This window comes from Callorhinchus milii, unplaced genomic scaffold, assembly GCF_018977255.1.
Source record: "Callorhinchus milii isolate IMCB2004 unplaced genomic scaffold, IMCB_Cmil_1.0 Scaffold22, whole genome shotgun sequence".
Taxonomy (NCBI): Eukaryota; Metazoa; Chordata; class Chondrichthyes; order Chimaeriformes; family Callorhinchidae; genus Callorhinchus; species Callorhinchus milii.
In genome coordinates, this window is record NW_024704763.1 from 3,942,466 (window position 1) to 3,970,261 (window position 27,796).

Sequence of the window (27,796 nt, forward strand, 5' to 3'; positions counted from 1 at the left end):
GTTTACAAGGTTGATTTGAAAATGAACGAAGGATTATGTAATCTCCGCCCATTTGAATTGGATATTTCTATATGCATCTCTGGTGTAACAGTTAAGAGAAACACGCGCACATACCTGATGACGGGTTGTTAATCGGTCGTGAGACCTCATGTAAGAGGTAAAGGCGTTTCTGACCATGGTGCTTTTGCCACACATTACAACATATGGGCTTATAATCTTTATATGGTGTAGCCACACCAAATAAAGGGCGTTCCTGCCTAATGTGCCAGAAACACAGAATACGTTTTTAGAACTCACGAAGATTCCAGAGAAACTGCAGCTGCTTCTGCAGAAACTGGTGTGGCTCACGTTACTGTTCAAGAGCCACATATGTGGCTCAGTACAAATCTGGGTTCGACAATGCTGCCTCAGACCACCCGTGGCTGTGACCAACATTAACACAGTGTTGAGCATTCAGTAATGCCATTACTAAAGAGCTCAAGCTCCAGTTCTTAAGATATATTATCTGCGTGTGGCTTGTTAACTTCTGCCAAACGGGTAATTTGTTTCCATTCTAGAACCGCTTGGTTGCAAGCCAAAAGCAAAGTGTGAACAAACCATTCCGATTGCAACATCCCTTCAATTGTTCATGTTACATTCGTTCTTCGCCAGAAGATTTTAACACATCGCTCATTCGCAGATAAACCTTGCGATAGCCTCCTGCTGTAGTGTGTATGTGTTTTGTGTAACCCCAAGTGTAGGCTTGGAAACGTGATCTAATACCCTCAACCAACATTAATACGTTTCGGTTTATGGTACAGTCTACTCAATCACCACTGAGAACTCTTCAAAAGCTATAGAAATCCTAATCTTGCACCAGTAAGATTATTCTTGGCAAATGACCACATTTAAGATTCAGCTGTGCACTTCAATGTCATATGTGACTGCTTATATACTAATGGAGACTGAGATCCCACCAAGGGCCTTATAGATAGCCTTTAGCCAAATGTTAACACATTGACCATGTGTTTTACTTATTAACAACACTGGCTCAATATCAACCAAGATGACAATGCTCTAATTTCATTGTTGCTGTCAAAGGCATTAGAATCACAAGTGTTTGAGGGACACTGCCGGGTGCAATTCGCTGCCGCGTTTCGCCCACAAAATACAATCGATTCACTTTACAGTATATTCTGTGACGTGCTTTGAGCTATCTCAACAACGTGATAAGCCACTATATAAATTAGTATTATTAGAGATTTTATTGCACAAAAGGAGTCGATTCAAACCATCATGATTGGTGTTTTAGTATCCCCATTGAAGTTATCTTCTCTAAACCCAATAGTTTCCCTGGTCTTTCCCCACAACCCTTTCATATTATTATTCAAGTATTTCTAAGAATCCTCTTTGTTTTTAACCTAATTTTTTTGCTTCTAATGGTTTATACTCTCTGGTTACTAACTCACTGAAAAATAGTCTCAAGTGAAAATAGTCTCTTCTAAACCATTAATAACCGAAAGCCTCAGTTAGATTTCGCTTAATCAATTCTGCTCCAGCAGAAAATGGTTCCAGCTTTTCAAGTGTCTTCCTGTAACTAACAGCTCATCCTTTGTATAATGGTGAATTTCTATTATATCATGGCTGTGGAGCATTTTCTGTAATGAGGTGCCTTATTTATTATTTCATAATTCCCAATGTCTGGCTTGAATTCGCAACCTTCTGACCCAAAGGCAAGAGTAACTAACTGAGCCAAGGTACTGACAAACCCTAAAACACTGTTCTGTCCAGAGATTTTTTAATAAATTCATCAGTGCAGGAAGGCAGATATTTAACAGTTTATGAATGCTCAAGACATTTTCTGGACAGATCAGTGTATGATGATACAGAAAGACATAGACATCAGATTGCTAAAAATAGTAATCTTTCCCCTGCATCAGCTATCTTTTCTCTGCATCTTTGTGATGCAGTGAAAAGATTGGTATTGTTAGTTAGTAGCATAAGAGTAGACTGTATTATCTGTGGTAATGGGCATTGGAGAACTCATTTTTATTGCAAGCCCTGAGGACAGTCTCTATTATTAATAGATGTTACAAACCCCAAAGGCTTTCCCTGACCTTCCTGTGATCCTGTTGAGAAAGATCAGTGAAGCAGAAGATGAATATTGCTGTTAAGCAATATCACGTCTGTACATTCTGTGTCCGGTGTGCAGCAGAATGTAAATAATTTGGATTCAACTTTCATTTAGTCCCTGTTTATCCAAATGCAAAACAAAAAGCATATTCTAAAGATTCTTGCACTTTGTTTTCTAAAATGGAAAAAATAGCAGCAATATGGAAAATGTCAGTTTTCATCGATTTATAACTGATTTTAGTTCATAATACAAAGCCAAGTAATGGGACATCTGAACAAGAGTGAAACAGTTCTGATGTTCCTTGTGATTTAGCATTGAACTTATCATTGTTCAAACAGTGCCATGTTAAATGGGGAACAATGATGAGGGTATAGGGCCAATGGAGATGAGTAATGAAGGAAATTGGATTGAGAACCACAGTAAATTAATTGAAGATTCTCAATACTCTAATAACCAGAGAAAGAAAAAACTTTGCATTTTATAGCATCTTATCAAGTCAAAGTCTCACAAGCCCTTTACAGTAATCAATGTCAAGTACAGTATTTTGAGTGATTTTGAGGGTTAACACAACAGCTGGTTTAATGTCTCCTCTGAAGGAGGGTACCTCCACAGATGTAGTGCTCCCCCTTAATGGCATAAGGGTAATGCATACAGTTCCTATTAATGTTTGTTTTTTGCCTTGTGGGGCGCTATATGTAAAGCTCCTATAGCACTATTCGAAAAGAGATGCAAGTTCTTCTTGGAGTCCTGGCCAATAATCTTCCAGAAATTTTTTCTCATTTATCTCATGGACTTTTGTAGGTCTCTGTTGTGCACCAAATGGCGACGGTTTGCCTATACATAGTTGCTACACTTGATAGCAATATCCTGTGAAACACTTTGAAACATTTTGACAATATCAAAGGTGAAGATTATTACAGTTCATTGATGCTTTCTATGAATACAACTTGAGCATTTTATTGGGATTTGTTGGACCGTTGGAGGCCTAATATGAGATTGAGAAGCCCCCACAGTCTAGAAGGGGTGTGTTACCTGTCACGGTGCTCGCTAATTCCTACAACAGACCAGAGCAGCAGAAACCCGATGCCAAATGCTGCCGTGCCTCAGACTAACCAGTTGCTACCGAAGTGCTTGAGCTATAATTGCTGTAAGGGTTTAATTGGATTAGCAACAGAAGCCCCATTGCAATTCAAATCACACGATGCAGCTTAGGCAGAAACTGGGACAAACATTTAGCCATCTTTCAGAGGAGGACTGACAGAGCAGATGAAGGATGTCATGAAGCAGTTGCCATTATTTGTAAGTAGCCCACCACCTGACCTGAATGCACCCCTTGTGACAAGGGCAGAGGCTGAGCCATTCTGCAGGCAGTTTTCTAATTCAACTGAAGTATCACTGAGGCGCCGGAGCTGACTAATTGGGCTGCATTGGGAAGCATCAGCCTGATCTTGTACTGAGGCTTGTGTTCCAACAACAGCATTACTGTAGCTCATTGAAAAGGTGCTAGACAGTCTTCCATCCTTTTCAGTCAAATAGAAAATGTGTTGTGTTCTCACTGTCATGGCAGTTTGAGTGCATTACATATGTGATTTCCTTTAGCTTAATGTAGAAAGACCAGCAAAAGCTGGCTCCATTCTGTAGGACAGAATGGCATGGGCACCAATCTATTGCTGCATCAGAATAGTATTTCATTTGGGAGAAGCCCTGTTATATGGGCACAACCCAAATTTGCATTGGAATACTACAAATACATAGTCACTATGTTTCACAGCAATTACTTCTGAATTACTGCTCGAGATATGTTGACCTTATGGGTGCTCTTTCAAATACAAAAAATAATATAACACTGAAATTTGAACAGGAACTTGGGTCCCGTACTATAGTATACATCCTCAGGTTGTGTGTTTTCTTGAGGGTTGGCACATACTATTCGTTGCCTAAGGCCAGTTTTTCTTGGTGGCAAATGGCATTGGACACTTCCTCTGAACGTGAGTTTTTTTGTGGTAGCATTTCAAAACAATGACTAGAATCTCAATGTTCTTGCATTTCAGGCCAGAAGACACTTCACCACAGTAGTGATGCCCTTGAGACTGTGGTGCTAGTTAATCCTGCCGAAGAAACTATTGCCTCAGAGGTAAAACTGAACTGTTGAAATTGTCCGCTTTTGAGGTGTCTTAACATTAAACCTATTAATGTGCATCATGTGCAAAGTCTGGTATTAAAGTAATAATTGCTGAAGAACCAGATCTTCATTATAGTTGAATGAAGGATCCCTGGTTTGCTAGGATGCCTTCTCCTTTTAAAAAGCTTCTATTGGTATCTTAACCTTTTAAATGCAGTATCACATCTATGATACACTTGTAGATTTACCAATGAAGTAGGCTCATTTACTTCCTATGATTTTCCCAGATTTTTTTCATTTAGTATTTTGTTTTTGCATTTGGCCCTTGCATCCCATATTATTTCCTTGCCCAGAGTAATTTCTTTTCCCATTAAGCTGGTAATCGGAATGGTATGACTTGCTCTTAGAAGTCCTTCATGATCACCCTCAGTGCTGCTTACAAATGAGTGGCAGCATTTGAGAGCCATTGGATTTGTCTGACAATCACAGATGGCTGTCCCCAGTGTGAGAATGTCTCTCGAGTCTTAGGCTGATCTAATACATTAGCTACGTTGTTCGTGACTGGCTGAAAGGAAACAGGGAGGAGGAACGTAGGGATGGAATAGAAATGGTTGGTTAGTTGGTTAATTTTATACTCTGATCCAGGTTCATTCATTGGTGACTGACTCCTCCCGCCGTAAACTGTTGGTTCTGTGCGGGCAAAGCTCTGACCAAGGAGGGGACCTCATTCTGCAGAGTGGAACTTATTCTTTTCGAAGATTCACTGAGACCTTTGCAGATCCTGAGGTAGGAATTTTTGGGTGAGGTTTTGACTTCAGGCCAGTGCTCTCAATGTGTAAGCTCAATGCCATCCACTGCACCTGGGTAATGAATGTAGTGCAAGGAGTAATTTTGATCTGTTAATGTGTAAGGAGGATTTGGATCAATTGACTATAGGAGCTACACAATTGCTATCAGTCCCCCTCTCCACCCCCAACCCATCAAATACACCACCATTTGCTCCTCCAAACCCAACCCTCCAGTCTGGTTTCTTCCCCACAAAGCAGTGAGATCTCCCTGATCAAAGTCACCAATGAAACCCTTTCAATATCTCCCTCACTCCCTGGGGCTCTTTGACTTCTCCATGTCTTCAACCACTCCCCTCCTTTCTTTCCTACGAGCCACCACAGTCTCCTGATTCCACTCCGATAGGTCACCAACAACAAGATTTCATTTATAGAGCGCCTTTCACGTTGGGAGGACGTCCCAAGGCGCTGGACAGTTGTGTCAGGACCCGAGCAGGGCGAAATGGTCAGGGTGCAGGGAGGGAACGAAGAGGGGGTCGAGAGGGGAGCTGATGGCACGGTCAAAGAGAAAGGTCTTGAGACCGGCCTTGAGAAAGAGGAAAGGGAGGAAGGAGGAAGCAAGGCGAAGGAACTGGGGGATAGAGTTCCAGAGCCTAGGGGCTGAGAGGCTGAAGGGCCAGCCACTGATGGTAGGGCGGTTGGGGTGGGGGATGTGGAGCAGACCGGAGCCAGAGGAACGGGCAGGTAAGTAGGGGGATAGTAGGTCGGAGAGAGCAAGGCCGTGAATGGCCTTGTAGGTGAGGATGAGCATCTTGAATAAGGATGTATATGGATGATGGGTACTGCACAAATAATAGCACTGTGATTGATGCATCACAAATTGTAAGAGTGTAGCACCACAATTGTTTACCAATGTATTCTTTAAGTCGAGTGTTTTCCATTGCAAGTTTGTCTAACACCCTTTAATTGTTAATTTAGATTACAGAGCTACTGAGCAATACAGACATTGACACCAAGGCTTTTCTGACGATCTGCCACGCCGGAGAAGGGGACTGGAACAATCTAGAACAACACAATCTCCAGGAGTTCATCAACCTTAATCTGAACCCAGCAACTGTCCTGCCAGAGATGGATGGAGTCTCTGAGTTTACAGAATACCTCTCCGAATCTGTGGAGGTTCCGTCACCTTTTGACCTCCTAGAGCCTCCCACCTCAGGGGGTTTCCTTAAACTGTCCAAACCATGCTGCTATATCTTCCCTGGGGGAAGAGGAGACTCAGCATTGTTCGCTGTGAATGGCTTCAACATCCTCATTGATGGAGGATCTGAAAGGAAATCCTGCTTTTGGAAGCTTGTTCGTCATTTGGACAGGATCGATTCCATACTCCTGACGCACATTGGTGCAGACAATTTGCCTGGAATTAACGGCCTCCTCCAGCGAAAAATAGCCGAGCAAGATGAGGAGCAATCGCAAGGTTCCACAACTTACAGTGACTGGATGAAAAATCTCATCTCTCCTGAACTCGGAGTAGTATTCTTCAATGTCCCTGAGAAATTAAAAATGCAGGAGTCGTCTATGAAAGTCAAGAGGAGCATTGAAGAAGCCTGTTTAACACTACAGTACTTAACCAAACTCAGTATCAAACAAGAACCTCTCAACAGGGTTGTTGGCGCAACTATTGATCCAATCCCATTGTTTCACAAGATGGGAGTTGGACGACTCGACATGTACATTCTCAACCCAGTAAAAGACAGCAAGGAAATGCAGTTTCTGATGCAGAAGTGGGCAGGAAATAGCAAGGCAAAGACTGGAATCATTCTGCCCAATGGAAAAGAAGGGGAGATTTCAGTCCCTTATCTAACCTCCATCACAGCTTTAGTTGTGTGGCATCCTGCCAACCCTACAGAGAAAATTGTCCGTGTCTTGTTCCCTGGGAATGCACCACAGAACAAAATCTTGGAGGGACTAGAAAAATTAAAACACCTAGATTTTCTAAAATACCCTGTTGCCACACAAAAAGACCTTTCTACTGGTATGACCCCACCAGCTGTGAAACAGACAAAAGTAAGGCAGAGGACAGATAGCAAAGAAAGTCTCAAATCTTCACCCAGGCCAGCTGCTAAACCTGTGAAAAAGGAGGAAACACCAGAAGAGATCTCTACAAAGCCTCCAGAGGTTAAACCTGAGCCAGTAAAGGAAAGCAAGCTAGAAAAGAAAGAAGAAAAAAAGGTAAAGAGTGAAGTAGAAAAATCAGCAGCTGATGCAATGAAAACAGAAAAGAAAAAGTTGGTCAAGGAAAGAACTCTAAAAAAGCACACCAAAGACAAGCTGGCAAAGTCCGAAGAAAAGAAGGACAAGGAGAAAAAGGAAATTAAAAGGGAGAAAAAAGATGACTCGAAAAAAGATGAGAAAAAGGAGGCAAAAAAAGATGAAAAGAAGAAGGAAAAGGAGGTGAAAAAAGAAATCAAGAAATTTTCTAAAACCGACTTTAAACCATTTACACCAGAAGTCAGGAAAACTCTGCACAGGGCAAAAATGCCAGGCAGAAAAATAGATTCTGCTAAAACAAAAGTGGGAAAAGAGATAAAAGTCGAACAAAAAGATGAGCCAGCAGCAACTCAACCTGTAGCAGAGGAACAAATATCCATTGATTTGCAAGCAGAGAGATCTGTAATGTCTTCACCTGAAGACTTAACTAAGGACTTTGAGGAACTGAAACAAGAGACGACCAAACCGGATGTGACTAAAGAGCCAGTTTGTGTAGAACCAAGCGTAAGTCCTGTTGATGTGGAAGAAATGGCCAGTGTAAATGAGGAACAACTAGACACACTTGTTCCCAGCCCTCAGCCAGAGCTGATAATGACACCTACCGTTACTGACATAAAGGCTCCTCTTGAATCGCCAGATGAAGGAATAACCACAACAGATGTAGAAGGTGAATCACCTTATGAAGAACACGGTATTTGTCCACCTCAGCCAACTACAGATGTTGCTGAGAAGTTTGAAGATGAAGGAACTGCAATGGAGGAATCGTTGGAAATGAGTGAATTGGAAGAAAGAGTAGAGAAAAAGGCAGAGAAGGAACCCGATGAGTTACAAGAAAGAACAGTTATGCAGGATGGATTAGAAAAGGCTCAAATTGATGAAGCAAAAGAACAGGACCTTTTCAAAGAAAATATTGTGACTCTAGAAAAGGAAGGAAAAGAGGTTGGAAGAAAGGAAGAGGAACAGATGGAGACGTGTGAAAGGTACATTGAAACAATGGAGATGAGGGACCAGGGTGAAGTAGAAGAAAGTGAGGGGGAAGAGGTGGTAGAAAAGGCAGAAGTGGAAGAAACAGAAGATGTAGACGACGATTTAAAATTAACAGCAAAGGAGCAAGAAAAAGAGAAATATTCAGATGAATTGAAGGACAAGGATGAATACAGTGAAAAACAAGACCAAGAATTATTTAAGTATCAATCAGCAGCAGTGCAAAAAAAGGTTGAAGAACAAGAAGTAAAAGATACTGTGGCTAAAACAGAGGCATTGGGAACACAAATGCTATCCACACAGGGAGCAGTGGGAGAGCCGGTTTCATACATCCAGGATGAAACTATTCCTGGCTATTCTGAAACTGAACAAACCATTTCTGATGAAGAAATTCACGATGAACAGGAAGATCGAATTGGTCATCTAAAATATGAAGTGGACACGTATGACATCTCTGTGCCAGATGATACAAGGTCCTTTGATGCAGTCCATGGAATGAAGGAGATGAAGGCCATGTCTGGAATCGAGACTGGTGTCAAGGGCTTCGCTCGAGAGGAGCCCGAGATTGTGGTCTATCCCTCCGAGATACTGGCTGCACCCCTTGCTGAAGAGGAACACATTTCATCTGCTGCTTCCATCACAGAGTGTGATAAACTCTCTTCATTTGCTACGTCAGTGGCAGAAGACCAGTCTGTGGCATCAGTAACCGCACCTCAGACAGAGGAGACGGGAAAGAGCTCTCTTATGTTGGACACGGTAAACAGCTTGGCATCATGCAGAACAGAAGCCACCCAAGGCAGAGAGTACCTCCCATCAGCAGGTACTATATCGCCCACATCATCATTGGAAGAAGACAAATACTTCAAATCCCCACCATCAGAAGACTTCCACCCTATTGCTGAGGTCATTACTAAAATGAAGGAAGAGGAGGAGGAGGAAGAAGAGCAAACGCCTAATGCAGAAATGCCAGAGAAGCATAAAGAGCAGTATTCAGCCTGGTTTCCGGAAAAGAGCACAACTGCTCCCGATTCATCCGATGAATTTAACCAAAATGTTCTCTTTCAAAAGACCGATGATGAATTCAAGCCATCCTTGCATTTTGATTCTAGTTTGCCAGAAAGTGATGAGAAGTGCATCAGCCCTGATGACAGCACTGTAAAAATGGCCTCACCAACTCAATCAGGACCAACCAGTGCTGGACACACACCTTTCCATCAATCACCTGTTGAGGAAAGGCCTGACACTGTTGAAGCAGAACTGTTGGAAAAGACTATACAAGTAATATCCATGCCTACTGAGAAACCAGCTAAGGACGAAGACACAATGCAACGTAGTTCAGGACACAGTCCCATTGATGATACTCAACTAAGATCTGAATTGCATCAAGAATCATTCCTGCCTTCAGCACCTGTTGTTCTGGACACAGATGCCTATGACTTTGAACTGACACCAAAAGAAAAACTGGCTCATGAGCAAGAATATACAACAACAGAGAAAATGGAAAAGGACGTTCAGGAAACAGAACATGCAGCTACAGAAAAAATTGAAAAAGATCTTCAGGAGACAAAGGGAACAGGCATAGAGGGCAAGGAATCTCCAGAGGCTGAAAAAGATGATCTAGAGACGAAGCTGGCAGATACAAAGAAAACTGGGAAAGAAATCTCATTGGAAAAACCTCCACAGGATGAAAAGGTAATCCTAGAAAAGAAAGTTCCAGAAAAACCCACAGAGGCTTGGAAAATGGAAAAAGATGTTCTAGACTTGAAGCCGGTAGATACAGATAAAATTGGGAAGGAAATCCTGGAGAAGAAATCTCCAGATATAGAAATGGAAAAGGCCACAGAGGCTGAAAGAATACATACAGAGGATCTGGAGACGAAGCCAGCAGGTACCGCGACTATAGATAAGGAACTTCTAGATCAGAAATCTCCAGACAAAGTGGAAGGAGCTCTTCAGGAGAGGAAGCCAGCAGATGTGGAGAGCATGGATATGGAGTTCCCGGTAAAGAAATATTCAGAGACTGAAATGGAGGTTTTCAAGACTAAGCCAGCAGGTGCAGAGCAAATTGTGGAAAAGATTTTAGAGGCAAAATCAACAGAGGTTGAAAAAATGGATAAAGAGATCCCAGAAAAAACAACCGAGCTTGAAAAAATGGACAAAGAAGCCCCTGAAAAAACAACTGAGGCTAAAACCATGGACAAAGAGACCACAGAAAAACCAACAGAGGCACAAAAGATGGACAAAGAGACCACAGAAAAACCAATAGAGGCACAAAAGATGGACAAAGAGACCTCAGAGAAACCAGCAGAAACACAAAAGGTGGACAAAGGGACCTCAGAGAAACCAGCAGAGGCACAAAAGGTGGACAAAGAGACCTCAGAGAAACCAGCAGAGGCACAAAAGATGGACAAAGAGACCTCAGAGAAACCAGCAGAGGCACAAAAGATGGACAAAGAGACCACAGAAAAACCAATAGAGGCACAAAAGATGGACAAAGAGACCTCAGAGAAACCAGCAGAAACACAAAAGGTGGACAAAGAGACCTCAGAGAAACCAGCAGAGGCACAAAAGGTGGACAAAGAGACCTCAGAGAAACCAGCAGAGGCACAAAAGGTGGACAAAGAGACCTCAGAGAAACCAGCAGAGGCACAAAAGGTGGACAAAAAGACCTCAGAGAAACCAGCAGAGGCACAAAAGGTGGACAAAGAGACCACAGAAAAACCAGCAGAGGCACAAAAGATGGACAAAGAGACCTCAGAGAAACCAGCAGAGGCACAAAAGATGGACAAAGAGACCTCAGAGAAACCAGCAGAGGCACAAAAGATGGACAAAGAGACCTCAGAGAAACCAGCAGAGGCACAAAAGGTGGACAAAGAGACCTCAGAGAAACCAGCAGAGGCACAAAAGGTGGACAAAGAGACCTCAGAGAAACCAGCAGAAACACAAAAGGTGGACAAAGAGACCCCAGAAAAACCAACAGAGGCTGAAAAAATGGATAAAGGAATTCTGGAAAGACCAACAGAGGCTGAAAAACTGGTTCAAAAGGCACCAGAAAAACCAACAGAGGCTCAAAAGATAGACAAACAGACCCCAGAAAAACCAACAGAGGCTGAAAAAATGGATAAAGGAATTCTGGAAAGACCAACAGAGGCTGAAAAACTGGTTCAAAAGGCCCCAGAAAAGCCAACAAAGGCTGAAAAGGTGGATAAAGAGCTAGCACAGCCCATTGCGACAGAGAAAATGGAAGAATTGTTTGAGAAGGGACATGCAAAAATAGAGAAAATAGATGTGGTGGAAAAGAAGCCTGGCGATACTGGAAAAATAGAAAGAGACATTGAGGAAAAGAAGCTGGCGGCAATGGAACAGGTGGAAGCAGCTGTCCATAAATTTGATCATTCATCAACTGATACCTTGGAAGATCACATTTGTGAAATGGATGTTTTACTGAAGTCAACAGGAAAGCAAGACATTCAGATTAAACCTTCATCAGATGACAAACACATCCCTGAAACTGTAGACAGCAAAACTGTTTCTGACAGCAAGACAACTCTGCAGCAATTATCACCGGAAAGTGAGAAAGATTTTGATGCGAAGCAACATGCAGGTGACATTTTACCAACTAAAGATCAGAATATTATCGAAGACAAGATGAAATCTGTAGAAGAAATGGACAGCGGTTTGTTGAAAGGTTACCTGTTACAATCCGAACCTTTTCTCAGTCAGAAAGATGAAACTACACCGGAGGTTGAAATGTCCAAAGTTGACATCACTTCTAAAAGTCAGAGAGAGCTCACTCCTGAGGCTGAACACATTTGCATCCAGGGAGCAATGAAGGAGATTTGTGAACCATACATTGATGACAAAATGCCCTTTTCAGAGAAACAATTAGAACAAGTGAGCTCTGAAGCAAAGTCTGAGATTTCTTCATTTGAATCTGGTAAATGGGATCATACTTCCTATTACACTGGCTCTCCTTTTGACAAGGATAGCATGTTTATGTCTCAGCATTCACCATGTCCGGAGGAGAGTGCAATTGAAATACCCGAATTTAAGGATAAAGTAACAGAAAAAAAGGAATTGGAGGCAGCAGAAAGTAAACAGAAATATACTTACTTTGAAGAAAGAACAAAGGGGTTTTCCAGTAGCACTGACTACTCCTGGACCAGTGGGCAAGATAGCAGCATGTCTCCATTTGAATACAGTAGCGCCTTTGACAAAGAACGGGATTTATATCCAGAAATATCTGCCACCACTGACCACAAAGTGACCTCACCAGTAGTGACCACTCCAGAAACAATAAAACATTCAATGGAGGAGAAATCAGCAAAAGAGGAAAAACAATTGGACTTGAAGACTGGTGATGCCACAAGCAAAGAGGAACAGAAGACATTTATTGAACAACATAAAGAGATGCACTCTGTCTCAGGAGGGTATGGATACTCTGATGTTTTGAGAGAAGGTGAGGCCAAAGGTTTCTATCTAGATGAGAAAGATTATATTCTGACAAAACCAGAACCTGCTCCCAGTAAACAAGCTGAAGACACAGACTACCATTCCACGACTCGCAAGGATGCCAAGTTCACCAGTTCTGGTCTTTATATGGAAGAGGAATTCAAGACCAATTTGAAAGATGACTTCTCATCTGAAGAAAGGGAGGCAACACCTTATCCTGAGAATAAAAGCTTTTCCTACGCAGAGATAGATGAGAAAGTAACTGCCTTTGGGCTTGAACAGCTGGCGAAGACACAGAAGGAAATAGAATCAAAAGGATTAGATTGCATGTCAAAACAGAAAGAGCTGCCATTTGAAATGACGTGGGAGACTGGCAAAATGGAAAAGAAGTCTACACCTGACGTGTCGCCAATAGAAAAAACACTATTTTCTACAGAAAAAGAAGAAAAGGAGCCGTCAACGAGTTCTTTATCTGGAGAAAAAGAAGTGAGTCCAGCAAGTACTGCAGAGTATGCAGATATTCCAGATGCATCCAAGGCTCCTTCTCTAACACCAACAACCACTCAGTTTAGTCCTTTGGGATATGATGCAAAAGAAGAGGACAGGAAGCTAAGCGATATGACTTTGAAAACCTCCTTAGAAGGCAAACCTGAAGAAGGCTCTTCTTGTGCCTCTCCGGAAGAAAAGCAAATGTCCCCTCAGAGTAGTCTAGAACAAGGAGAATTCCGTCCAACTACAGTTCCATACGCTGAAATGCCACGCTTGGGTGACATTTTTTCAACGGGTGCCGGCTACACAGAAATGACACAGAAGGAGACAGATTCAAACATTTTGGGGTATTGTGAGAAGGAAGATGAAGAAAGTACCAGTGAATCAGAGTTAGAGAAAGGTGCTACGGAGAAATCGGAAAAAGAGTCTCCATTCGACATTTCACATCAAGAAAAGGGAATGAGTTATCCATATACCGAAATGCCAGATGCAGACAGAAAATCCCTTCCCATCAGTGCTGGACAGCAGTCTGCATCAGATGAACAATCCAAAGCAAGTGCTGTAGGAAGTTGTACCCAGAAGCAAGAGGGAAGCAAAGGGACTGAAGTGGAAACTCTTCCTAAGAAATCGGAAAAGGAGCAACTCGCCTCTTATCATGAAGAAAAGGATGTTTTGAGTACGAGTGAGCATAAAGAAGCATTAGATGAAACCCAGAGCTTTTCCCACAGTCTCAAGTACTCTTACACTGAAGTTGAGGATTCATTGTTCACAAGACATAAACAGCAAGAGGACTATTCGACGAAAACGCCAGTCTCTGCTGAGTTTGAATATTCTGGTACAACCATTCAATCTGTGTCACAGAAGAGTACAGATTCTGATAAAACCAAACGCGACAACGAAAAAATGATGAGTGAAGACAGAGAGAAGAGTCCTGAATTGTGTACTCTTAGTAAAGACAAAGAATTAGTGAGCTCTGGCTTTGAGTGTACGTTGACATCTAAACCAGAGCAATGGCCAGCTGTGCCTGAATATTCAGTCACGGCCAAGGAAGAGAAGCCTTCTGTTGCTCAGTTTGAGTATTCCACCTTCACAAAAGAAGAAATGTTTCCGTCTAGTGTTTCGAGTACATTGTTTGAAGATAGAAGGGTCCAGGATGAGTATCTAGAAGTAGCGCAGAAAGTTAGCATTGAGGCTTCTTGCATAGGATTTTCACCATTGAGTCCCTTCCAGGAAGTGAAACCGTTCCCACCTGAACCGACCACTGACAGTAAAATTACAAGCTTATTAAAAGATGACGTACCTGTGTCATCTTCACAGGAGACATTGCATGGCCATCCTATACCTACTCCTCAGACCCAAACTGAATGCTCGTACTCTACATCACTTGAGTCAGGCATGCTTGTGGAGGCCAAAGGCAGAAGTTTGGATGAAGTTTCTCCACTAGTCCCGGCAGCCATGGCCACTTCTCACCTCACTGAGACAGAGGAGCTGCCTGCGCACCCCGCTGAGCACAGCTCAGCTTATCTCTGTGACATTGAAGATTCCACATTGTCCTGCAGGGTGGAATGCCAAAGATCAGCCTCCTCTACCCCAGCGGACACCAAAACAGGAACTGAAACAGCTCCCTCAGAGCTGCGTCCATCACAAGCAACTACAGCTCCTCATACCCTGACGTCATTCTCTCCTCCTGAACAAGAGGATGAGGCCACAGCAAACGGACCAACAGAGATGAGCTTCAGCCCTCTACTGGTGCAAAGCGCACCGGAAAAGGAGGCAGAAGTTTATTCCTCTTCAGAGAAGAGCACTCCAGATTCTGAGCATTCAAAATCTTACTTGGAAGAGGCAAGTGAGCAAATGGTCCGTCCTTCCTCTCTGGCGTCGAGTGATCAAACCTTCAGATCATTTTTCTCAGCATCTCACAAAGGCGATGACCATGGGGATGCTGCCCATGACTTGGAGGGATGCTTAGGAGCCACATCGGACTACAAGCTTATGTTTTCATCAAGTGAGTACAAACACAAAAAAGATGAGCTCTCCCCTTCTTTCATAAACCCAAGTCCCATGAGCTGTCAGACGACGACAACTCCCAAGATGATGTTCCAACCTCTGTGGAGAAGATAAGCACTCCTCACACTAGCGGCAGTCAAATCCATCAAAACGTGGGTGGGGAAACTCCCCCCACGTCTGATAGTGACTCGCTTCCCTCTCATTCCGATTCAGATGTTCCCCCGGAAACTGAGGACTGCCCATCTATAACCGCAGACGCAGCTAACGACTCCGATGAAGATGCCGATTACCTCCCTGTGGACAAAACAACAGGGACGTCCCACCATACGTCCTCACGGCCTGGGTATGACCCACCTCCTGTCCCCATGATGGATCCTCACCCTCAGCCTCCGCACCCTGACGTGTGCATGGTGGATCCAGAGGTGCTCGCAAACGAGCAAAACATCAACAAACTGCTGAAGAAAGACTTGAAGGAAAAGACCAAGGGCACCAAGAAGGCATTGAACAAATCAAAATCGGCTTCTCCTGGGCGAAAATCTGATGCCAAAAGTAAGCACCCAGCAACTCCTGCAAAAGCATCAGCTCAAAAAGATACAGAAAAATCTCCAAAAACAACATCTGCAAAAAAGAAAGAGAAGGATTCATCGGAGAAACCAATTAAAGCCTCCAAAACTACTGATGTCCATTCATCTCGCATCGATGACAAGGACGACATCTCCAGATGCAGCCAACCCAGCATGGGAAAAAGCATGGTTAATGGTGTCAAAACTAACATAGGTAAGAATTCTATGTCTGTGTATAACCTAAATTTAGTGGCATGTGGTAGGATTTATTCTTCAGATGAAATGTTAACCTGATGTACCTTTTTCTTATTCAGACGTGCACACGGTAAGAACCCAATTACTATTTATCATTAATTACTATTAATAATGCTTGCATTTTAAATAGCCTACCAAATGTCTCAAAGACTTCATGGATGTTTGCTGTCAACCATAGTTGCTGTGTATTTGTAGGTAAGGGTGTATTTGTAAGTGCATCATGGCTACTTGTGCCCCACGTAGCCTTGAACAAAGTGTTTCCTAACTTTTAGGATGTGGTTTCAAATGCAGCTAAATCTATAATGATATTTTTCTCTATTGAAAGCTCACACCAATATAAAGACGAATTCCGGTCTACCTCCGGGTCCCCCAGTTTACGTGGACTTGGCGTACATTCCTAACCACTGCAGTGGAAAGAATGTAGACCTGGAATTTTTCAAGCGAGTTCGATCTTCCTATTATGTGGTGAGTGGGAATGACCCAGGAAGCGGGGAACCAAGTCGAACTGTATTGGACGCTCTGCTGGAAGGAAAGTCCCAGTGGGGGAACAATCTGCAGGTACGTTAGCTGTTTGGTTTATCTTCCACCCTTGTCAGCAAGGAAATTGATTTCCTTGTTAGAGAGGGGAAAAGATTCTTTACCCAGAGGATGGTTAGAAAGTGGAATTCTCTGCCTCCATTTGTTGAGGCAAGCAGATGCTTGAAAATTAGTACTATTAAAGTGTGGAGGAAATGAGTAGGAATGGGGGAATAGATTAATATTTCATATGCAGAAAAACATTGGTACAGACTTAGTGGTGTAACATTCAATGATTCTGATTGTTTAGATGTATTGAGATTTCAGCAAAAGGAAAAAAATTCTCTTTTCTCCCCCCTCGCCTCAAAATCAAGTTTTTTGAGGCTAGTGTCCTAATGTTGCCTTTTGACCAACATTAGGACACCATTATTGCTGCTGAAACATCGCCAAACAACTCTTTGATATTTTATTGACCTTAAAAGGGTGAATGGCTAAGTGGATCCACTGAAATTCAAATTCGCAGAGCTTGCTGTCTGACGTCAGTTGAGCCAAATTCCTTTTCTAATAATAAAAATCCTTGCATTTGCTATAGCCCCTTAGCACGTCTTTGGGACGTCTCAAAGCACTTCACAGAATATACTGTAAAGTGAATTGACTGTATATTTTGTGGGCTCCACGTGGCAGCCAATTGTGCACAGCAGCGTCCTGCAAACAGTCGTGGATTGAGTGACCAAATAGTTTTTTTCATTTCGATTTTTTTTTAAATAACAACTCAATCAGAAATTGAACACGAGCGTAAGCTTGTTTGATTGAACTTGCATTGCATTTAAAACTTGCCCTCCAGCTGTCACAAAAGCTGGGTTACAAAAGATGGTTGCTTAGCTAAGGGTACTCACTCGTTTTTCCAGGTGACATTAATCCCAACCCACGACACCGAGGTGACGCGGGAGTGGTATCAGCAGACGCACGAACGGCAGCAAGAGCTGAACATCATGGTCCTGGCCAGCAGCAGCACCGTTGTGATGCAGGATGAGTCTTTCCCAGCGTGCAAGATTGAGTTCTGAACTCCACAGGGTCCAGGCCTCCTGCCACAAGTCTGAGGATCAAAAACAAAATGCTTTTGCCATTCCATTGTTAAACTAATTCATTTTTTTTAATTGAGTTATAAAGCGCATTAAGGCTAGAGTTGCAGCTTACTGTTAAGAAAAGGGGGGAAAAACTCTTGATTGGCTCCGTGAACACAGGAAGACGTACCTGCTCTAAACAATGGTTGTTGTTTTATGGATCGTCCCACATAGAGTGTGTTTGTTTGCTTTTCTGCCTATTGAGGTTTGGAAGTAGGAATTAGTTAGAACAATCGCAGTTTGTTTATTCCATACTTTCAGCATCACCGCAAGGTTTTACAGCTATATTTGTGAAGTGAGGGTTTTGCTTGGCATTGGAGCAGAGAGTTCTATTTGTATTCTGAAGACAACATTCCTTGTGACTCCAAACATGACCAAGTCCAATGTGCTCCTGAAGTTGCATGGTCCAGTGGACTGAGCCAATGGTTTAATAGATAATTACTCTTGTTAAAGAATAGTTGTCTATTTATAAGAGTCACTCATTTATATAATGTAATTTCCAATGCCAGTCACTCTGCAGATCCCAGCAACCTCAAATTTTCAAGGACAGATAAAAGCTGCAGAAAACAGTAGAGTTCAAGAGGGGCATGTTGAATGAACTTCTACCAACTCTGTTCAGTAGATAAGTACATGACACACAACTGAACAAACATTAGGAAAGTGGACTGTGTCACCAGGATTGGCCATTGAGGCCAAAACAATGGGACTTAAGAAATGGCTTGATGTTATAATGGAAATACTGTAGAGTTGGTATTCTGGAAGGATGAGATTGAATGGGCCAAAGGTCCTTAGTCTGAACCTCTTATGATTTTATAAGAGGTCTTATTTTAGTGAGGAACAAATATGAACATCTTGTGAGCTCAATTAGTGCAGAGGTTGAGGTTAAGGTGAACTATTTTAATTCAAGGCTACATGACTGGTGCATTATTGGTGGGAATGTGTCTTGGTGAGCTATGGAGGTGGCTATGAATATACCATTTCCTGGCACTATCAATTCCCAACTCAGCTTTTTTTGGGGGGTGGTTGGGTGGGAGGGGGAGAGAAAAGAGATTCTTTTTCCAAAGTTCTTCAAGTAAGTTGCTGCATGTGTTCAGGATGATCCCTATGAAAAATCTGCTGTCTGTCAGGCAGGCACTTGGCAAGTGAGTGGATGCTTTAAAATGTTCAACACAGGTTATAATACTGCAAACTGTGAACAAGACGTAAGAATAATACTAATTCATTGTATTTAAAGAGACAGTATCCATTTTGTGCATGTCAACTTAGAATGCACAACAAAAAGTATCCCTACAAGAGAAAAAAATTGAAATGTACACAATAATTTCATTTCTCATATTAAAGGAAAATTTTGGAGAAACAAAATGTTCACTTTTAAATTTTATTTATAATATTAATATTTTTTAATTTGTTTGAAACACTGAATTGTATAGACATTGAAATGAAAAGGTGTGTTAAAGGGAATAATTGTTAAACATAGCCTACTAAGGCAAATAACAAAGGGCTCTGTCTCTTTAAAAAGGCAATATCTAGTTTAAAAAGTACATCTACCTTGTAACCACATCAATTAGACATATACTTGGTACATAGCACACTACTTACTCTGTTTTTGTATTGCAGTGGTTCCCTTTTGGTACTGATTTGGAGGTGAACCATTCACAATGAATACAAATGTAAAAGCATTGTGATGGACAGTGAATTGGGTGACGTGTACTTAGCCGTACTAATAACAGAAGATTTTATTGCATCATAGACTGACTGTTTTGCATGTTGTGGTGAGGAGGGATCACTGTAATGGAAACATTACAATGTGTAAATCTGTTAGACACCCAAATAACTAAGTTGTGAGTCAGGTTTTACAGTGGTTTCTATCAGCAAAAATGTAACAAAAAAATCCACATGCTAATATACCCACAATATTTCTGAATAAACTTATTTCTACTTCAGCATAGAGAAACAAATTGACTGCGTAATGTATAAAACTTTGATTAACCTTTTGAGTGATTGCAACAAAATGTTTTAATTGGATATTGCCTTTTTAACAAACCAAAGGAAACTGTGAGTAGCCTATTAAGCTTAAGTATATCAAGTGTGGTTGCCTTAGACATTAGGATGAATGTAGATATTCAATGCACTACTGCCGCAGGTATGCAGAGCTGAGACTGGCTGTGATTTGTGTTGCCAATTTACTGCATCTCTCATGGGCGTATCTCATGCACTTTTGAAATTTTTCATACGTTTAAGGCTGGGAGAGGTTAGCCCGATGGGGATGGGAAACAAAAGCCAGCAGCGTCCTTCGAAATTTGAACTGATGGTAGAAATGGAACATGATTTTAATACATGATTGTCAGCACCCAGGAGTAGTGCAGGCAGTGATCCAAAGGAACAGGTGGCCAGAATATTGCCTCCTATTCTTTCCTATTCCATTAAACATCAGTTAAAAATTATAGTTTCTACAGGGCATCCAGGCAGCTCCCTTGTACTGAACAAACTATTTCCCCCAAGTTGTATTAACACTTTGCATAATAACATAATTCCATCACCAACTTTCAGGCTTTACAGTTACTGCACCATAATATAACCCAGAGCTGATATTTCAAACACATATTGTGAAGTCAAATGGTATCTTATTGCACTGCAGAACAGATTCACCACCAAGTCAGATTCAATGTGGGAACGCTAATAAGTGGTGCTGCCTCAGAAAGAAATTGGTACAGTTTCAAATGCACACACATCAGTTTGAGATGGGCAGAATGGTTCAAGCACATTGGGGAATTGCACCTAACAATAATTCAAACACAGATGGATTTAATGGTGAATCATTTCAAATGCAGACTTCGCAATAGGAGGAGTCAGAAAAGCCAAACCAGGCATTATGAAGCGAGAGTCGAATGGGAACTGTGTGATCAAAACGTGATGAGAGGCAATCGTCATAGCAGTGTCAGTCATGTGTAGTGTCCCCCATCCACATGTGGTTTTATATTGAGTGTAGAAGAGGGATGTAGAATACGAGTCATTTACCTGTGTGCATATGAAGCTGGTCAGTTTATGTGTGCATGTATATGTGTATTTAAACTTTGTGCATTTAGTTAGCTTGAAGGATGGTAATGGACTGAGCTAAGAGTCCTTTCCCAAAGCATGTAGATTTGCATGTGGGGTGGGGAGGGGAATCATTAATGAAAACAGTATATAATGTCTGTAGTTTTCTTATGCTCCAATAATGACTGGTGTTGGTTAATGGTATGTGATATTGGATTGATCTGATATTGATCCTTTTCTGGATAGTGAAGGGTGACGCTTCTGGTTGTGTTGGGTGGTAGTAAGTGAGCCATTTTCAATGGCTACCAAATAGGAGGGAGAGAAGTGATAGCTGTTCTATAATAGGATACTATTTTGTGTGTAGAGCAGTGATTGTTCTTAGGTAACTTGTACAGTTAAAGAGAAGTGTGTACGTTGTGCTGTAGCATGAAAGATCAAGAACGAAATAGGATTGTGTACTTAATGCTGATGAAATGGCTGTGCTTCAGTTGACAAGACAGACTTCATCTGAAAGCTCATAAGTCGTTGAATTGGGGTAAGAAATCTGGGCAGTAGTGAGGCCCAGGGTCAATATGGAATAAAAGCAGCCTTTAAAGGGGACTCAAACCAATAGCTCAACAAAAGAAGCAAGTTTAGCAGCTTAGAGATTCCCTGTTGTGTCTTGCACTGCACTCCCTGCATATCTAATAAAAGCAAAATTAATACAACAACAACTTGCATTTATGTAGAGCCCCTCACATAGGGTAACATCCCAATAAGTTGCCAAAAGGTTTGGAATGTTTAATCTAACGCATCTAACCCATTGCCCCAAGGCAGGTAGGCCTGTAGTGATATTGGAGTGGGAGAGATGACATTAGAAACAGATATAAAAAAAGGGAATTTTAAGTGTTTGTAGACTACTAAGTTTAAGTGTTTGTTTATGTTGTGCTTTAATGTAGTCCTATCCACACAAAAGGACTACACCAGAACTTTATATTCCTTTTCAATGTCTATTATTTTGAGGATTATATTCTTTGTGTTGAAATTACCCCTTATTTATCATTACACTGTTAAGTAAAGCAGAATATTTATGTAGCTATTAATTAAGATAAACCATAATTGTGTAATGCCAGATAAATAAGGGCTTTTGGTTCATTGGAAGGTTTAATTTATGGTTTAAAATATAGATTAACAGTATTTTATATAGAGTTTATAGTTCATGTTGTTTTAATTTATAAGCACAACTCTAACCAGTATTAAAAGCTGTAAATTCTGTGTTTACAAATAGAAAGGTTCATTTGCACTTGCTGTTTTTAGATGCTGCATTTACACCAGGCCACTGGATTTCTTCTGAGACACATTGGATGATCTTTCCCAGTGTTAATGTCTTGCTGTCAGAGAATCCTAGTGTTGGTTAAACTAGGCCAAATTACCTCTGGTTTCTTACAAGATCTTAAGGAATTAGTTTCCTTCACCAGAACTCTTTCGGTCTCTCGGTCAACTCTTTTGCCAACAACAATAGACAGGCTGTTAGCATATTTGGTATTACCTAACCCCTACTTCAAATTATATGATTTTATCTACACTGTCCTGCACTGTGGGTCCGTGACCCGAGTTTATCTATATAAAGTACTGCTACTTCCCTATGCAAGATCAGCTTCTTTGTGTGCTCCCTTGGTATCCATATTCACTGTACTGTAATGTTGTTCCCTCAGCTTCATGACTGATGAGTCTCAAATCCCAGGCATTTGTGCAGAGAACATCGTTCCTGTTACATCAGCAAGGTTTTTCCCCGTTCTGGTAACTCGGTTGTATACGGTTTTCCCAACAAATAAACCAAGGATTTCTTGTTGAGTGCCGTTGTGTTAACCAATTGGCTGCATCAATGTACAGCTCCAGAAGTTACCCTAGCATTTGAGGCAGAAACAAAATATGACTAAACACTCATCAAACCCATGAGAGTCCATTTTACTGTACTAGCTACCTGATTGCAGAAAAAAGGGATGAGGTTTTGAGTGTTGAATTAATTCAAGAAATGCTGATCCATCCAAACTGTGAAACAAACCCAGTGGTGAAAAAAAAGTATCAAATGCCTAGTTATTCCAATTTTCTTTAAGAAACCAGAAATCTTAATTTCTTTTCCTAATTGGCCATATGTAAATACTTATTTTGATTACTTACTACTTGTTGGTTCAAGTTCAATTAAATTGATATCCATTATGTCAATAGATTTCAAATTGTATCTGCCCCCATTGCACTTAATACTCTGAGTGGTTGGCCAAAAGACAAGGAAAGCCCCCTGCTCAGAATGATTTAGATGATTGCTGCAATTTGCATAAAAATGGGAAAAGATGGCTGAATTACTGCTCCTAAGTGTTACCTTTTCTCTCCTCTTGTTAGTGTGGTATACGTGTAGAGATCTAGAGTGAGAATATGATTACCACTGTCAAGGCTCAACTATGTTTAATGCAAGTCAATATTCAGGGGAGGAGAGAGAGGGGTAGAAAAAACTAAAATAAAAAAAATGATGACCTGAATCTCTATGTGCATAGAATCCTTTAAAACCCTTCTAATAATTCATTATTGGATTTGCAGAAGGAGTTTTCTGTTAACATTCAGGTCAGTATTTAGGCAAAGGAAACTTGAGGCTCCATTAATTGCAATAAAAGTTAGTGAAACCTGAGCAACGTTCTTGGGGAGCTGTTGATTGTGTGCCTATAACACAGCATGAGCTTTCCAGCAAGCAGAGGAGACTGGAATGTGTTCAATACGCTGCTAGGACTTTTGTATCCTCAAATTAATCAGTCGCTTGCGAGTCTACACAGCAATAAAGAACTTAAAGCTGACAAGCATTGGTAGGAAATTGGTGAATGGGTTTGAAAGATTTGCAATGTGAATGCCCTGGTGTTATCTCACATGTGTAAGCTTCAGGCAGCTTTACTTCTACCGTGTTTTATGATGGCCTTATTCCACTAACCTTAGCAAGATCAGCCGTAACAGTTACCAAATTTAATAACCATCACCATCCTCCCTTTCCCTGTTCCTGATTCTTTAACCACCTCAATCTCAAACTATGTGCTCAGTTTACCTGGATTCCAATACATTAATGGTTTTAAAAATTGCAGCTTCCCTTCTTTGGTTGTTGGTAACTGTTGGTTACGACTTTTGAATGTTTCTGTTAAACAGTATTATCAAAGGGGTTCAGTTTTCAGCAAGTATTCTCTTCTGCCCCAGCTTACCAAAGCATACTTAACAGGTTATAAGGTTAAATGACTGTGTGAAAGCCCAAAATCACTTCTGAGCCCTCCTGCTAGATACAATCTACACAATTATTACAAATTTGCAAACAACTGAGATCCATTCAAATACTCCTGGCAAACTACTTAAAAAGAACAAATGTTAGCAGTCAATTTGCAAACATCAATTCCTCTCTGCGGTAAGCTGATCAAAATTGACATTAAAAAGTAACCCATTCATTCAGTCCTTTTTCATTTGGATGAACCACATACACATGAACTTGCAGAACTACTGGTAGATTGAACAAGGTCAATCGTGCACTACAAAAATTTTGCAATGCCACTTATGAATGTTTATTACAAGACTGAACTTTGCCTCTTCTTACATTTTAAGATTCTTAAAGCAACTAGTTTGTGACTTTATATATAAAAGTGTCTAGAATTTCAGTCAATGATGTTCATTTTACCTGAAGAGAACCAAGAAATAACTGTACATGTCGGTGTAGAAAAATAACTAATGCGCAGGATTCCTAACAAATTAAAGAATATTTTATTGAGAAAAATGTGAACATAATGTGAACAATCTGCAAGGGATGCTTGTATTTTTTTCTCTGCCAATGCTGTTTTTTCTCTCCTCTGTTTAACTGTTCGTGAAAGACTCATGTCTAAAGTTTCTCTGTGTTGCTTTTATTTCTCAGAAGATCAGAGTGGGAAATTTCAACGAGAAGGTTAAGTTTTGGGTTTTAAAGTCATTTGGTTTAGACAAAAGTACAGTATACAACAAAGGTTAGAGCATTTAATAAAACCACTATATTGCATTTCAGAACCATGCTGGAGTAGCCCATTGGGATTTAACACCTAAAAAGCTCTGCTTGTTTTTTGCATGTTATTCATATGTTATATTCCTCTCTATGTAATAGTTTAAAAAACATTAAAAAAAGCAAATTTGAAAAAATAAAAAAAACTTGTCTCAACTTTAATCAAATGGACCTGTAAACATTGCTGAAGCTTTTCTTTGAGTTCCATGGTGTAAAGCAAAGATGCTGTAGTGATCATTTCCATACAAAATTAATATTTAGTTCTTCAGAATTTGTGTGCAATATTCTGTATCTCTTTAATCTCAAACTACTGAAATTAATTGTAAAAGGGAACAGCCTGATTATCGCCAATAAAATACATCTATTGAGTATCAACAAATGACTGAGAATAGGTTGTCTTTTTCTGGTGAGTTTTGTATTTGGAACTGAATATTCCCAAGTATAGGTATAACTGGGCTGTGCTGTAGGATTCTATCTCTCTACATTGTCCCAGACCAGTTTTAATAATATGGTCAGATACTTTTTCCATATGTCCCAGCAAAGACAAAACTTGCTGTTTTGACTAACTTTTGTATACAAACCCACATCTTACTGTTTGGCACCCAGGTTCTGAAATTGATTGTGCCATAAGTTTACAGAAATGCCCCATTACAATATTTGTGGGTGAAATGCAGCAGCCAGTTGCGCACAGCAGTGTCCCACAAACAGTCGTGGATTGAAAATGATCAATTTATTATTGTTTCGGAGGGATTATTATTAGGCGTGTGGAGTAAGGAAACAAGGTTTCGCCCTCTGCCTGGAATTGAACCCAGGTGTCTCGCTTGCAAGGCGAGTGTTCTAACCACTGGGCTACAGGACTCCATGTGCAGTCCACGCCAGATGTGACTGGTATACCTTGCAGGTTTTTGCTACTAAAATGCCTATAACATGGACTGAGTTCAAGTATATGTGTATATACAACAACATTCCATTTATAGAGCGCCTTTCACGTCGGGAGGACGTCCCAAGGCGTTGTACAGTTGGGTCAGGACCCGAGCGGGGGGAAATGGTGAGGGGAGGGAAGGGAGGGAGCGAGGAGAGGGTAGAGACTCGAGAGGGGAGCTGAAGGCATGGTCAAAGAGAAAGGTCTTGAGACCGGCCTTGAAGGAGGAATATATATATATAAATATATATATATATAAACAAAAATGTAAAGGACCAGAAATAACCACAGCTGCTCACCTACCCAATCTCACATACCATCATATGATATTTATACCCTTGATGTCCATTATCAAAATTCTATTAAGCTCCCTGCTGAATTTGTCCGTGTCTCCCTGGCCAATGTACACCGCATATTCAGTATTCACTGTGTAAAAGCAATTATGTGCAAATCTGTTTACTGTCCCCTGTTGGAGTCCTAAGTGGTCTAAGAGCTCTGATATCATGTGGCACAGTCATCCCACTCTATCACTATAAACACAGCATCAATTACCACTTTGTTCAGTATTGCAGCAAAGACCCCGTGCATTCCTGCAGTAAACACATTCAATATCACCAGATAAAAGATGACTGATGCAAGGACTTATGTCCCTTGCAATTGACAAAGAATTTCGAAGTTAATCACTGCGAAAGTTCCAGCATTGCAGACTGTGTGTGGAGGAATGCGGGTTGGGGGTGGGGGAGTGGAGTTTGTTTATTCAAATGCACAAAAGGAATATTGTCTTAATTCTGAATCAGTACTGTCTTGGACAAGCAACCTGATGGACAATGCAAAACCCTCTGAATATTTACTCAGTCACACGGTCTTATTCCAGTTACAACAAACCAATATTCATGTCTGATCACAATAGGATAATCTGCCCCTTATGAACGAAGATGTGTACTCGTCTGACTCCTTGGGCTGTGCAATCTTCAAGTCTCTGAATGAGTGATGGTGCTGGCTCCCACTGAATTACTTACTCAATGACATCATACGTTGACTCATGCTTTTTGTGTGTGTGTGGAGAGGCAGATGTTATGAAGGGGGGGGGTGAAAGAGAAAAGAAAAGAGAATTGTCCTTGATCTTCACAAAAGGGCAGCTGATGAAGACCGCCATTGTGTTGGAGGGAGAAGCTGAGTCAAAGGAAGGGCTCTCAGGGGCCAGGCCTCTGCTCAGTGTAAAATCAGCAACACTGCCAACAATTCTCCTCAGCCAAGCGGAACAAATGACTTCACTCAGAACTAATGATTGCACCGAGGGCTCGCCACATTCACATTCTAATGAACAGTTGATGAATGGCCACCAAAGCACTTCAATACAAAAAAATCTTAACAAGTTACACAATTTCACAGGGTAATGGATTTTAACAGGGAGAGATGCCAATAGCTGGTTTATCACACTATGTACACATTGAGTCAATGCCCCTTTGAGGAGACTAATCACATATTTTCTGCTGTAGTAAAGAACACGCAGGTTCACCCACTGAGCAGAGTAAGAATGTGAAGCTGCAGGAGCTAGATCCCAGTATAAGATGAAAAAAAATCCAGTTGCTCAACTGGAAGATCACAGGGTTTCAGCTTTTAGTTGCATTGGTTCTTGTATAAGTGTTCCTCTGAATGAGGGCAGTGGATCTTAGATTTTGCACCAGGCTAAAGGAAAGGAAGTCCAGAGCAGTCATAATGGGAATAAAGTCAATATATACCAGATGCAAGGATTATTATTGGCAAAATACAGTGGGAAGGGAGGAAAAAGAAGCCTCAATTGGGGTCTAAGATTCACAGATTCAGCGAATGTGGAATACTTAGATATATTAAGGTGGTGTGTGGAGGGGGGCAGAATTAGAATTGGGAGGTTGCCAAAATCAGGTGGTTCCACTCAGCCTTTCACCCTTTTGAGACTGATACAATGGGTGCAATGGCCAAAACAATCATCGGGGGGGGGGAATGGAAGAAAGGGGGGACGTTGCTTGGGTTGAATTGACTGAGGAGACATGCTTGACCAAATGTGCTTAACCAGAGTGTCTCAGGGATACGGTACAGATATGACCTGAATCCTGGAAGCCTGAACAGTTGAGCGAGTCGGGCAGT

General features: G+C 41.2%; 1 protein-coding gene across 1 annotated transcript in view; it reads left to right on the top strand.

The window, feature by feature from the left end:
• map1aa (microtubule-associated protein 1Aa) overlaps positions 1 to 25,126 on the top strand; it is a 67,987-nt gene extending 42,861 nt beyond the window's left edge. Inside the window, 6 exon segments of the mRNA XM_007908425.2 lie at positions 4,165 to 4,247; positions 4,881 to 5,021; positions 5,999 to 15,272; positions 15,275 to 15,997; positions 16,364 to 16,596; positions 17,463 to 25,126. Of these exon segments, the coding sequence (XP_007906616.2) occupies positions 6,149 to 15,272; positions 15,275 to 15,997; positions 16,364 to 16,596; positions 17,463 to 17,618 (10,236 nt within the window). The 5' untranslated portion in view covers positions 4,165 to 4,247; positions 4,881 to 5,021; positions 5,999 to 6,148 and the 3' untranslated portion in view covers positions 17,619 to 25,126.
• The last annotated feature ends 2,670 nt before the right edge of the window (positions 25,127 to 27,796 follow it).